General features: G+C 40.5%; 1 protein-coding gene across 1 annotated transcript in view; it reads left to right on the top strand.

Annotated features, from left to right (window-relative positions):
- LOC142365627 (junction-mediating and -regulatory protein-like) overlaps nt 1–14148 on the top strand; it is a 118367-nt gene that overhangs the window by 86668 nt on the left and 17551 nt on the right. The window contains exons 7-8 of the mRNA XM_075446606.1: nt 10201–10287; nt 13563–13658. Of these exons, the coding sequence (XP_075302721.1) occupies nt 10201–10287; nt 13563–13658 (183 nt within the window). The remainder of the gene's footprint in view (nt 1–10200; nt 10288–13562; nt 13659–14148) is intronic.

Raw genomic sequence — 14148 nt, 5'->3', positions numbered from 1 at the left:
TCCTAAGATACCAGTTACATCTCTCTTCAATCGTTGTGAGGAGGTAAGGGTTCGTTCATGTAACCACACATACCATCCCGCATAGGATGTACCTAGGAAAGGTAAGCAAATAGGTTTGATGGCAGAGACATTAATCTGCATTGATAGTTCTACTCGCTTGAGAGAGTAGGTCGGGTTAAACAATATTTGTTGTTGACCGGTATTTTTGATAACATAAGGACCAATGTTAAAAATGTAAGGATTTAGACTTGTGGGTGTCTGAATGGATTCATTCTTAAAAATTTGTTGGGGTGACACTGTGATTGGCACAGGCATAGCCGTAGTTGAAGTCTTTTCCTGTGATGTGTCTAACCCAAATTTAAATGATAGTGCTCTGTCTCCTCTGTCAGTGCTTCCCAAAGAGACAACAGATACTGACTGAATTATAGTAAAATTGAACCAACAAACATCAGATGCACAATGCTCCCTACCTATCGTGGGTTCTGTTTTTTGTTCAGGAAATTTCCTGATAGTAACTTGGGTTGCAGGAGGGAAATCTTTTCTACTGCTAGCATTAAAGGTTCTACAACCTATGTGGATTGTTTTCCCTTTATCGACCTTCCATCTATGCATCGAATGCTTCCATTCTGATTCATGTATTTGCAATTCCCTGTTGTCATATATGATGACAGTTGCTAAACTCATTCCCTCTAAGTCTTTTCCCATAATTCCTGTATATCCAAAATAGGCCTTTGACCAAGGGTCATCAGAGGTTGTGGTGTTAAGGGGTTGATTTTTAGATCCACCTTGCAGGGTCTTTATGAGATCGTTGTCAGATGGTTCAAATAAAGGGAGTGGAGTTGAACTAGGTTGTGTAGTCGGGTCAGGCTCAATTGTGTCTATTTGAAATTCGAAGTGCAATGCCATTTCACGCTGTTGCCACCAACAGGTTACAAAAGTAGGTTCCACAAGAGTAAAATTATGCCAGCAATCCCACTGTTCAGTGACGCAGTACTTGGTTGTCACTTGGCATGAGTTCCCGGGACGAGATATCCCTATTCTTGTGACTTTCTCATGAGCTGAGCCATTGACCATCCTACATCCTATATGGATTTCTTTTCCCACTTTACCTCTCAGGGATGGATACCAACTATTCCAAACCCACTCACGTTTTGAAAACACCTTGTTGTTATGTAAGACCACAGTTGCCAGAGTTAGCTTTTCCTTTGATACCCCTGTCCTTGCATTGTGTCTAATAAAGGCCTGAGACCATGGCCACTTAGAGTCCTGTTGACTACAGATCAAAGGGAAATGTATTGGTAAGATCAAACATAATATAATGGAATTCATCATTTTAAAACTTGGGTTTACAAATGATTATAAATGCGAAAAATACTATTACAGCTAGAATGAGGGACAAAATTCCTTGGATGCACTCGAGGTTAGCGTAAGCCAATGCGTCCGTCCACGTGCAGTTCACCAGGATTCCTGTGAACACAAAAGGGAAGAAAAGCATGCTCGGTCTTTGTTGACCGACAGGGTTAAAAGGAAGGTGAAATCCACCGGGTGCTGATCCAGTGTATTTTTCCTGAGCAATCTTTGGCTTCCCATGCATAGGGATTTTTAGGAGTGACTAGTACCATTGGCACTGCTCCAATTTGAGGTATTTTTACCAGCACAGGTTGTCCTGCATAAAAACCTGTAGGGTATTCTCCCAGTTTGTTATGTATTTTTGGAGTAACAGTGGTAGCTGTTACACAGAAAGTCTTCATTTTGGGGCAACCATCTCCACTCCATCTGTTATTTAATTGATAGATGGCATTAGGTAGTCACAGATGCCATTCAGGCTTGTGAGTTTTCGCAAAGCGTTTAACCAATCCATTGGTGCGCTCAACAATGCCATTTACCTGAGGATAATTGGGAGTGTAGAATACCCACCGAATCCCTTCCTCTTTGGCCCAATCTTGTACCACTGTAGCTGTAAAGTGTGAACCGTTATCACTTTGGATTTCCTCTGGAAGGGGGAGCGTGCTGAACTACCCTTTAAGGGTTTTTACTGTGTTTTCTCCTGTGGCTGATTCTACACTACTGGCCATAGTGAGGCCGGAGATGATTTCCACTCCTACTAGGATATATTTCCTTTTGCCTGAGGGTCTTAACAGTCCGATATAATCAATTTGCCAGGAGTGCCACAATGTTTTCTTCTCCCAAATGTGTAAGGGAGGTGCCTTACTGGGATGATCTCTATTAATTCGTAAATGACATTGTGAACAAGCAGTTACTATTTGTTCACACAGTTTAACCGATATGGCCACGGAATCTTCACTCCGCTCCATCCTATATGGTATGTTGCAGGGAGTTGCTGTGTTAGTGGATTCCTCGCATGCCTGCTGCAGCTGTGTCCCATCCTCAGAGCTCCTTTTGATTTTATGCTTTTCCTCAATGGGTGAACAATGCTACATTTTTCATATAAACTGTAATTTTCAGGTATAAAACCTTAATTTTACTAATAATTCCACACCCTGCACCGCTTGGGGGGAGGAGGTAGAGAAACGGATTGAAGCTGAGCCCAGGAAGAAGGGAGGGGTGGGGGGAAGGTGTTTTAAGATCAGGATTTATTTGTCACTATCCTGCTCTGATTTGATTGGTGATGAATTAAACTCCCTTTTCTCCCCAAGTTCAATCTGTTTTGCCTGTAACAGTAACTGGTGAGTGATCTCTCCCTGTCCTTGTCTTGACCCTTGAGCCTTTCATCATATTTTTTCTCCCCTGGCCAGTTGAGGAGGGGCAGTGATAGAGCAGTTTTGGTGGGCACCTGGCATTTATCCAGGCCAAACCAAAACACGCTCTATCACTCCTCCTCAAATGGACAGGGAAGAAAAATATGGTGAAAGCTCAAGATAAGGACAGGGAGATCCCTCACCAGTTACCATCATGGGCAAAACAGACTCGACTCGGGGAAATTAATTTAATTTATTACCAATCAAATCAGAGTAGGATACTGAGAAATAAAACCAAATCTTAAAACATCTTCCCCCCACCCCTCCCTTCTTCCCGGGCTCAATTTCACTCCCGAATTCTCTACCTCCTCTCCCCAAGCGGCACAGGGGGACAGGGAATGGGGGGTTATGGTCAGTTCATCACACATTTTCTTTGCCGCTCCTTCCTCCTCAAGGGGGAGGACTCCTCATACTCCAGCGTGAGGTCCCTCTCACAGAAGACAGTTCTCCACAAACTTCTCCCAACGTGAGTCCTTCCCATGGGCTGCAGCTCTTCACGAACTGTCCCAGCGTGGGTCCCTTCCATGGGGTGCAGTCCTTCAAGGAACAGGCTGCTCCAGTGTGGGTCCCCCACGGGGTCACAAGTCCTGCCAGCAAGCCTGCTCCGGCATGGGCTCCTCTGTCCACGGGTTCACAAGTCTGGCCAGGAGCCCGCTCCAGCACGGGCTCTCCATGGGGTCTCGGCCTCCTTCAGGGATACATCTGCTCCGGCATGGTGTCCTCCATGGGCTACAGGTGGATATCCACTCCACTGTGGACCTCCATGGACTGCAGGGGGACAACCTGCCTCACCATGGTCTTCATCACAGGCTGCAGGGGAGAACTCTCTGCTCCAGCGTCTCAAGCACCTCCTCTCCTCTCCTTCTTCACTGACCTTGGAGTCTGCAGTGTTATTTCTCTCACATAGTCTCACTCCTCTCTCTCGACTGCTGTCCCACAGCAGGTTTTTCCCCCTTCTTAAATTTGTTATCACAGAGGCTCTACCACCGTTGCTGATTGGCTTGGCCTTGGCCAGCAGCAGGTCCGTCTTGGAGCTGGCTGGTATTGGCTCAGACATGAGGGCAGCTTCTGTCATCTTCTGACAGAAGCCACCCCTGTAGCCTTCCCTTCTACCAAAACCTTGCCACGCAAACCCAAATACAGCTTATTAGTAATTACCTGAAAAATCAAGACTCTTGTGTCTGATTCAAACGTATTGAAACATTGTATCTTGAGTGACCATTCTAGTGACATTGCAAAACATTGTTAATGAATGCTACTTATAGTTCCTGATGTGGATCATTGTACTTTATAAACCTGTGAGGAAAAAAGGATTCGTCCTCTGAAGAGTTTGCAGTTTAAGTGTGCAGAACAATGAGCCAGATGGGATGCAAACGTGGAGTCTAGATGATGAGAATGAGCACAGTGATAAGTGCTAAGTGGAGAAAAGAATGATTTTTTCGGGTTGGATTTGGAAAGTACATTCTGTGTTGTGAAACTTTCTGAAGGTCACTCTGTCTGTCTCTCTCAATTAAGAAACATTTATTGCTGAACTGAGATGACAGTCTGATTAATAATTTTCAGATTGTGTTCCTGACACCACCACTCACTCCTCCTCCTCGCAACTGAAGATTCCCTTAGGAGAATGCCTCCTTTCTAGCAGCAGATATGATGGTTAAGAAAACAATAGGAAACAATTCTCTTTTGTTGGCTTTTATTTTTAGGAGGAGGTATTTTCATCGTGTGGGTATTTGAAAATCTTGTCTGTTGAGGAGATAACACAGTGAAAGGGAGTCAATTACTGTGTGTAGAATAAGATTTTATTTAATATAAATATAAACTTCTGTGACTATAATCTCTATTCATTTTTTTCAGAAATTCTTTCCCTGTTTTTGCAGTTGATGCTTTTATTTTTTAATAATGTTTTCAAATAGTTGTACCAAACCTTTATGTAGAAACTTTTGCTAAAGATTTGTTAGAAACCTCTTTCAGTTGTGATTCTGAGTTACTGAGCCAGTGTTTTCTAAATGTATTGTTTTACTGAGGTTAATGTTTTTTTCACTGTACTAACATGAATATAAACTCTTTTTTTTTATTTTATCCTATTTGCATTTGTTAAGCAGTCGTTTCTTGATGTTCTTATGTGTTGATGACTGAGTTATTCAGAAATAAGATTTTAGTAGCAATCTCATTATTTTTCTTATTTTTTAAAAGCTAGCTATGGATTTTTCAATATCTTTCTATTGTTATCCCAATGTACCCACTGCTGGCTGCACAGTAATATTAATTAGATTATCGTATGAAATAAAGAGGTGTTTCATATGGCAGTTAAATTTATAGCACAGAGTCAAGGTAAAAAAATGTAGAAGGCATCTAGAAAAATATCTTTGAAAAAATAGAGTTATGAAGAAATTGAATTATTTTACATCCAGGAAAAGTATTCCTTATCATGAGCAGACTGGGAGAAGCAACTGGTCAGTGAAACTGTATGGCGTGTGTTCATAACACATGCTTTGACCTAGGAAGCTTCCTCACTTGCTGTGTCCTTTTAATAGGACACCTTTACTACTTTTCAAGCCCACAATTTAAAGCATAGCCCATGCCAAAACAGGTGTTAATTAGTTGCAGTGATAGCTGACAGGGTTGCTTGGTATGCTTTATTATTATTAATAAATTATTATTATAAGGACATAACTACATAAAATGTTTATAATAATATATGCTCTCTGCAGAAGTTGAGCTTCCTAAATGAGACGCTAACATTTTACTTGAGATACTTTTCAATCTGAAAGCAAGGCTCACTGCAACTAGTTAAATATAATGCTAATACAGATCTCTTTTATGTATATTACATGTCGCTAGTCTTAAATGTGGTAGTGTACCCAGTGATGAGGGTTGAAATGGTTGTTCAGCTCTCCCTTTCTGTCTTTTCAATAGAAGTACAATTTGATACTACAGAAATCAGTCAGGTGATTAAAAGAGAAATGAACATTACTTCTTGATGCTCTCTGAATTGTATGCAGTTGGTCAACATCTTTCTTGAAGTGTGTCTCTAACTGGACATAATGCTCTTGCTTTCCCAGTGCTGAGAAGGAAGGATTACTTCACATGTGTGGCAGGCTGTATTTCTGCTCATACACCCAATTATGATGGGATTTTTTTTGCCAGAGTATGAGATTACTGGTTTATGTTCAGCTTGTCATCTGCCATAATCATCCATATCATTTTCTTTAATGTGGCCACCTAGCTATTTTTTCTTTATCCTTTGTCTGCAGTCACTTAATCTTGTCTACAGGTAGAACCTTGTATTTGTCCCTATGAAATTGCAAACTGTTTTGTTTTTTGGGGTTGTTTTTTTTGACAATTTCTGTAATTAGTTAAGAAGATTCAGATGTGCCGCAACATGTTTTCAGCCCCTTCTAGCCTTTTTTATTATTTCAAGCCATAGAGAATTAATTACATTAAAGTAGGTTGTTTCTTTATTAGTACAAGTATTGTATCAGAAATAATGTGTCCAGCAGGACTAGGGAAGTGATCATCCCCCTGTACTTGGCACTGGTGGGGCCGAAGCTCAAATACTGTGTTCAGTTTTGGGCCCCTCACTAAAAGAAGGACGTTGAGTTGCTGGAGCATGTCCAGAGAAGGGCAACGAGGCTGGTGAAGGGTCTAGAGAACAAGTCTTATGAGGAGCGGCTGCGGGAGCTGGGGCTGTTTAGTCTGGAGAAGAGGAGGCTGAGGGGGGACCTTATTGCTCTCTACAACTACCTGAAAGGAGGTTGTAGTGAGGTGGGTGTCGGTGTATTTTCCCAAATACCAAGTGATAGGACAAGACAAAATGCCCTCAAGTTGCGTCAGGGGAGGTTTAGATTGGATGTTAGGAAACATTTCCTCACTGAAAGGGTTGTCAAGCATTGGAACAGGCTGCCCAGGGAAGTGGTGGAGTCACCATCCCTGGAGGTATTTAAAAGACATGTAGATATGGCGCTTAGGGACATGGTTTAGTGGTGGACTTGACAATGTTAGGTTAATGGTTGGACTCAATGTTCTTCAAGGTTGTCGTGAATGAGTGGTTAGGTTGCTTAAATGATCACTCAAAGGTTTTGCAAGAAAAGATTTTACCGAAAATTTAGAATATGTGATTTTACAAAGTTCGTTGGCAAGGTTCACTCTATTACTTATCAAATGAATGGAATACAAAATCTAAGGAGGTTTTGAGTGGAAAATGATTTATACAGAGATACAAGAAAAGTATAAGGGATAAGGGAGACCCTCCCGTTGAGTCGCCAGGTTTGGACTGGACCCCCTTGCTCTCTAACCTCTTTCTCAGAGAGGAGCCTAGGTGCGGCTGGATCCAGACCTGGCCTTAGACCACAACGGTTTATGTCTAAGGAATATGTTTAGCAACAATTCATGGTGTGTTCAGTTTAGAGAGAGAGAGAATCACAGAAATTTAGCAGTTATTAATCACTGGTTAACTTAGCATTTACAGAGTGATTAGAAAGAATTTACTATTACAATCACAGTAATAGGATATTATGCTTTGAATCGATTCACACACGCACACAAACAATCATAAAAATTCCCCTCGAGTTCAGTGAAATACTCACCTCAAATCAAATGGTTTCTCAATGGGCGAAGGTTGAGTCTCAAGGAGATCAGCCCAGGTAGTTTGCGAAATACTGTGAGAAGCGTCCCACTGAGAGGGAGTTACTAGGCACAGCCCGCTGTGGATCAGAAGAGCTCAAAGGGCCTTCCTTGGTACTGCTCTTTGTAGGGTCTCAAGATGATTGACTTTAGGCATCAGTAATTTTCCATCCTGGTCACAATCCACATGATGCATTCCTGATATTTAGACAGCAACTATACAATTCCAGTACTACCCAGATTGTACAGTTCTGACATTTACCAGGCAGATGTGACTCCAGGCATCAGGAGTTTCAGGTGCGGTCAGGGAGCGCCTGATCAGCCCAACTCACTGCTCTTGTACAAAGACAAGGAAAGTGTGTCCTGGGTTCGGCCAGGACAGGGTTAATTTTCACCGGACTCCAGGAAGGGACACAGCTGGGCGGGCTGACCCAACCTGACCAAACAGAGCAAGGTATTCCATACCATGTGCCGTCATGCTGGGTTCCGGTGGGGGGGGAGCTGGGCGGTGGGAACTCACTCGCGGCTCAGAAGCGCGTGGCAGCGGCGGTCCGGGAGAGCGGCTCTCTGGGTTATGCGATTTGTGTTGTGTTTTCTCCTTATCTGTATTGTTGTTGTTCCTGTTCCCTTTTGTTTGCTGTTCTGTTAAACTGCCCTTATCCCGACCCACCAGTTTCTGCCTGTTTCTTTCCATTCTCCTCTGCACCCTGGCGGGGGAGGGGCGGCCGTGTGGCGCTTTTGTTGCCGGCCGCAGCCAAACTATAACAAAGTGCCAAGTCGTCCTGATTCACTGCACACCAGCTAACTATTCTTGCAGTGCAAGCAAGAATACAATGTTGGCTGGTTCTGGGATTGCCAGGTGGGGGGGGGGGGGGAGCTGCACCACCACAAAGGTCTTTTCCAACCTAAGTGATTCTATGAAAGTCACCACCAAATATGTTTTGGTCTGTTTTAACCTTTCTCTTTACGTGCTTAAAATATCTTTCATTATTTCTCTTAATCAGAAAGATTTAAATATTGATGCTATGAGAAAATGTTTCAGAAAAGTGTGCTCCCCAAGTATTTATGAGAGTATATTCCTGTAATTTGCATATTGAAGTATCTTGCATATTGGTTTTATTTCTTTAGTCTTGCTAACCTGTAAAAAAAAACAAACAAAAAAAAACCAAACCCAAAGAAAACAAAAAACCCCACAACAAAACACAAAAAAACAACCCAAACCTAACATATGGTCTTTCTTGTTACTTTAAATTTTCTTTTTATGAAACTTAACACATAAATAGAGAATAAACTATAAAGGTAAATCAGTAGTAGTATTACAAAAAGTCTTTCAGATTCTCTAATAATGTTCCAAAGTTATTGCTGTGTCTTTGAAATGTAGAAATTAAGTAGTTTGTACTTTTGCAGTTACAAATTAAATGGATTAACTTTTCCAGCTGTATTAAAATCTCTTCATCAGGGAAAAAAACCCCAAAACAAACACAAAACCTATCAGAGTTCAGATATGTGTATATATAGACACACACACACACACACACACACACACACACACACCCCCTATGAAGCTGGGACAGTATTTGTCCAGAAACCTGTGCTCATGTTGGAGCATTACCTGTATACAGTAGCAAAATTGATGTTCTTACTGTTTAGAAACATTCAAAACAGCATGGTATTTCTTTCCTATACAGGAACCCTGATCACTGTATGTCTGTAGCTTTTTCTGCAATTCCCAGTGTCCAAAATTGGGGGGGGGGGTATCCCTCCCCTCCTTGTTTTTTGTGTCTTTCTGCCACTACTGTAGTATCTTGCTTGATGGCTGATACTCCATCAGATGCCCCAAGCAATGCTTGCGACAGCAAAGCTCCTGTCTGGCCCCACCCAGTAAGTCAAGCTGACTGATGCCTGGAAAGCCCATCACTTTGGTGTTCATCTAGCTGCAGTCACGCCCCAAACTGTTTCCTAACACTGCCCCCTCTTACACAGCCATGCGTCCTATTTCTGCCTGCACATCTGATCTTGTTCTAGTTCTGTCCGGTGCTTGTACAGGGCCTAATTTCATTGCCCATGCTGTCTGATTTCTGGGCCCTCAGTATTGTCCTATGAGGTTATCTGTCTCTTTGCTACTATAAATTCTTGCACGTGCCTTTTCTTTGCAACTGACACTTAATTCAGTTCTTTCTATATAATCTACCTTAACTTTGAGTGTCACGCTTCTTCCTGTCATCTGTTGTGATATGTCCTGTTTTCTTTTTAATCTGGTCTTATTTACAGGAAATGTAATAAATGCTTGTTTTTAAACCAGACATTACAGACGTGAACTCGGTATAAGTGAACCTGCTTGGGTATGCATAAAATTGTAACAACTTTATTAATGTTTGTGCTTGCAAATTATACATGCAAAAGATGAACTGACACTTCAAAATGGGAAGATGCCTAGTTGCTTAAACAGAAGTATGTAGTTATAGATATTATTCATATGTACAAATACATGGAGTTGCACAACGGTTTTATGAAGTATTTGATAAATAGATATTTCTTGCTGCTTTTGTACTGGTATTATAGAATAAACTTTTCAAGCAGCTGTTACTTGTATATATTCTTTTGACAGTTAAAAGTAATAGGTTTGGGTTTGTTTGTCTTAGTTTTGTTTCCATTTTATGGTTTTATTGTAAGTTAATTAGAGTGGTTAAATTAGCTTGTCTCAGATGGGCTTTGTAATTTTTATTTTTCTAATTCTTAGTGCTGTTTGCTAAATGTGACATTATACACTGTAAATTCAAAATTTATATTTTATAGATAACATTTTATGTCTTTACAGGATATCTGTATCACAAAGCATAATGAAAAGATCCAGCAACATCACCAGAGTGAGGAGGAATACAAAATGCACCACACTGTGCAGCAAGTAAATTTGAGTTTTCTTCTGTTGAGTTTAGCCTTTAGTTAATAGCTTGCATTCCTCATTATACATTAATTAGTAGAGCATTCGGACTGCTAGCTGTTTTAAAAAGATGGTGTGTATCCTTGACCTTTGGACCATGGATTTCTGTATCATATTATGCTGATAAGAGGGAATATATAGCTGTGTTAGGATGACACTAAACCAAATCAAATAAAACAGTTTGTTAATACTATGTTCACAGTCTAAGTGATTACTGCTAGGGTTAGGCTGTATACAGTTTGTTATCATGTGCACATAGATGATTCCGGACATCTCTGAGTACAGTGTCAGATATGCTGAAATGAGTAAAGAAACCATACTCATTTATTCTTGAATCTTAATAAGCTTGTTCATTATTTTTCTTTTCTCTACAAAAGAAATCACTTGTGTTGTGTAAAGTGTGTAGTTCCAGCTGTATGCTCCTGTCCTGGGTTCGGCCAGGATAGGGCTAATTTTCACAAGAAGCCAGGAAGGGACACAGCCAGGAAAGCTGACCCAAACTAAGCAAACAAAGGGGGTATTCGATACCATGTGACATCATGCTAGGTTCTGAGTGGGGGAGCTGGCCAGGGGGAGGTTAATCTGCTCTGGAGCAGGCTGGGCATGGGGCCGTGAGAGAGTTGCTCTGTGTATTCAGTTGTCTTTGTATATTCTCCTTATCAGTATTGTTGTTACTGTTAGCTTCCTCTGCTGTTCTGTTAAACTGTCCTTATCCCTACCCACGACTTCTGCCTTTTTCCTCCGATTGTCCTCCCTACCCCACCAGGACCACATGGTCCTTTGTTGTCAGCCAGGGATAAACCACCACAGCTCCAAGATTCTCTGCACAGTCTCATCGCAGAGAATAGACTAGCTAGTCTGACTGTTGTGTTAGACTTTATCTAGAGATAGTTAGACTTTATCTTAAAGAATATTCAAATACTGGGCTAGGTCTTGGGAGCTGATATAGTATCAATATTTAATAAAGATCACTGAAAAAGATGCATTCAAGTCCAAGTCTTTTTAATTCAGGCTTCAATTAGATTAGCAAAAGTGATTCTGTTTCATCCTTATACATTTTTAACATTGATACATTTGTCCAGGAAGTCAGCTACATAATTTATTTTATGAAAAGGCTACTTGTGAAAAACCACATGTATTGGTGTACTCTTTCAGGAAGTTATTAAAATCGATATTTTTTTATCAGTTCTTAGAATAAGGCAAAGTAATTTGCTATGTGGATTGCAGTCCATTTATCACTCTCTTAAAAATAAGACAACAAAGCTGAAGGACTTTTTTGTCTCTGAAACACTACAGGGCTTTTTCATTATTTACTTCATGGAGTTACCCACTTGTACTTTATAAAGAACCTTATGCTAAATTTTTGTCTTTTTTTTTGTTAATAATTTGACTGAAAATTTCTGCTATTATTGTAAAATAGGTTTTCAGCCACTGGTTTTCATGAAGAATTTTGAAAAGATAACCTCAAAGGTGTCCAAACCTGAAACCAAATAAGAATTGCAATTTCACTATTCTTATTTAAAAACACACACACACCCGAACAACCCCAAAACCGAAACACCCCACTCCCTCCCCCCCGTAACAACCAAATCCAAAAGAAACAAAAAAACCCCTTGAGTTTGAGATTGCTTCAGGAAAAGTTTAACCTGATTGGACATGAAATATGCTGGCGTGGCGGTGGTAGAACTGTCCTTTCTTCTTGCTATAATCTTTTCTTTATGCTTGTGTTTTAACTTCCTTGCCCCATTGCTCAGTTATTTTCTTTTCACTGCATACTTCTAGTTGTTCTGGTTTCGGCTGCAGCCAGCAACAAAAGCGCCACGCGGCCGCCCCTCCCCCCGCCGGGGTGCGGAGGAGAATGAAAAGAAACAGGCAGAAACTGGTGTGTCGGGATAAGGGCAGTTTAACAGAACAGCAAGCAAAGGGAACAATAACAACAACGATACAGATAAGGAGAAAATACAAAACAAACCCGGAGAACAGACCCGCTCTCTCAGACCGCACCGCTGCTGAGCCCTCCCAAGCCGCGAGCGAGTTCCCGCCGCGCCGCCCCCCCACCGGAACCCAGCATGCTGGCACATGGTATGGAATACCCTGCTCTGTTTGGCCAGGTTGGGGTTGGGTCAGCCCGCCCAGCTGTGCCCCTTCCTGGATTCCGGTGAAAATTAACCCTGTCCTGGCCAAACCCAGGACACTAGTCCTCTTCTTCTTCTCCTTTTTCCTATCTTTACCATTTTTCAGACATGTCCTTCTCTTCCACTCCCTAACTCATCTATAACTATCTCCCTTGAAATCACAGGAGTTGGCCCTTTATAAAAGACATGATTTTTTAAATGATGATGATTATCATCATCTTTTAAAAGTAATACTTAATTCTGTGAGTCTTTTAAGAATTAAAGCTGCTGTTTCTGCTCAGGAGGTTTTCTTTATAGTTACCTGTTCTGTCACTTCTGCTGATAACTTCTGAAGTTATACATACAACAACTTTTGCCATCTGATAACTAGTGTCCACTTTCAATAAATTTGACTGAAGCATAGTGTTTTGTTTCAAATATGTAGTAACTTTGCTGAAGTTTTGTGAAAATGGATGACTGTTTAAAGGAGTTGGATCCAAATGTGTGTTTTCAGTGAGGTAAGATCCCCAAACAAGAAAAAATATAACTATCTTTGCTGCAAGGAACCTTGCAAGGAACTGCTTCAAACCTTTAAAGATTACAGAAAATCAAGCTGGATTAAATAATGACAACTTAATTAAATACAAAACTTTAGTTTACTAGTGTAAATTATAATGAAAATGTTTACTTAATTTGCTCAATATTGGCTTCACAACTTCGTGACACTGAGTTTGTGATTTCTTGCACTGTAAAAATTTTAATATGACTTGTTTTAAATGTGCAACCTTGCAATTTGAACTGTTATTTTGTTTTTGGAATGAGAGAAAATGGATACTGGCTTGCTGTCTGACTAACATAAAATTTTTAATTTGTGGGGGGTTTTTTCGGTATAATATTGTTATGTCTCTAGTTATTTATCACCTTTCAAGGTAAAAAGTAGAAGAAGGAGAAGACAAAGGCAAAGTTTTGAAGGTCAGAAATGTGTTTATTTGAGAGGTAGATTGTTAGGTAATTCCTAACAATTAGTAGAAGAGTTATTTTAATTCAGGTTTTTGTTTTTTGCTTTTATGATGCTAACCATAGCATTAGATGTAATATTTATATGTTTTCCATATATTTTCTCAGAAGCAAGATCAACTACAAGATGAAGAGGAAAGAAAGAGCTTCTGGGTTAGTCAGGAACGACAGAAAACACTGGACAGACTTCGCACATTTAAACAGGTAACAGAAGAAGAGTTGTTCTTTTCCACCAATTTCTTTTGCAAAAGAAATTTTCACTCATTCCAGGACTATATTATGCTATTAGCTATTCTCTGTCATCGTATAGTTAACTGTTCCTTGGAAAATTTGCATTGGTGGTAGCAAATTTCTCTGGCCGTTGCATTCCCACTGTCATAATAAGCTTCTGTTTGCTGTCACATCTACACATTGTGACAAGACACATAGCAAACTTTCCAAAAAGAAGTATAATCTAAATGGTGTTTTTCCCATAGACCATCATCATCTGACATACCCCCACTACCACTGATTGCAATAACACCTGCCAATACCTGCCCCTTCCTATTACAATCAGAAAATGGATAGAAGATAGAATGAAGGGGAGAGAACAAGGAGAGGAATGAAAGTACAAGAAAACAGAGACTGTATTAATTGGTGAAGACTTTTTGGTTTTCTTTGTTTTGCTGAATGCATAAAAGAAATATAGATATGA

The sequence above is a fragment of the Opisthocomus hoazin genome, chromosome W (assembly GCF_030867145.1).
Source record: "Opisthocomus hoazin isolate bOpiHoa1 chromosome W, bOpiHoa1.hap1, whole genome shotgun sequence".
In the NCBI taxonomy this organism is placed as follows: domain Eukaryota; kingdom Metazoa; phylum Chordata; class Aves; order Opisthocomiformes; family Opisthocomidae; genus Opisthocomus; species Opisthocomus hoazin.
Note: the sequence above shows the minus strand (reverse complement) of the source record. Positions and strands in the feature narration are given on the sequence as shown.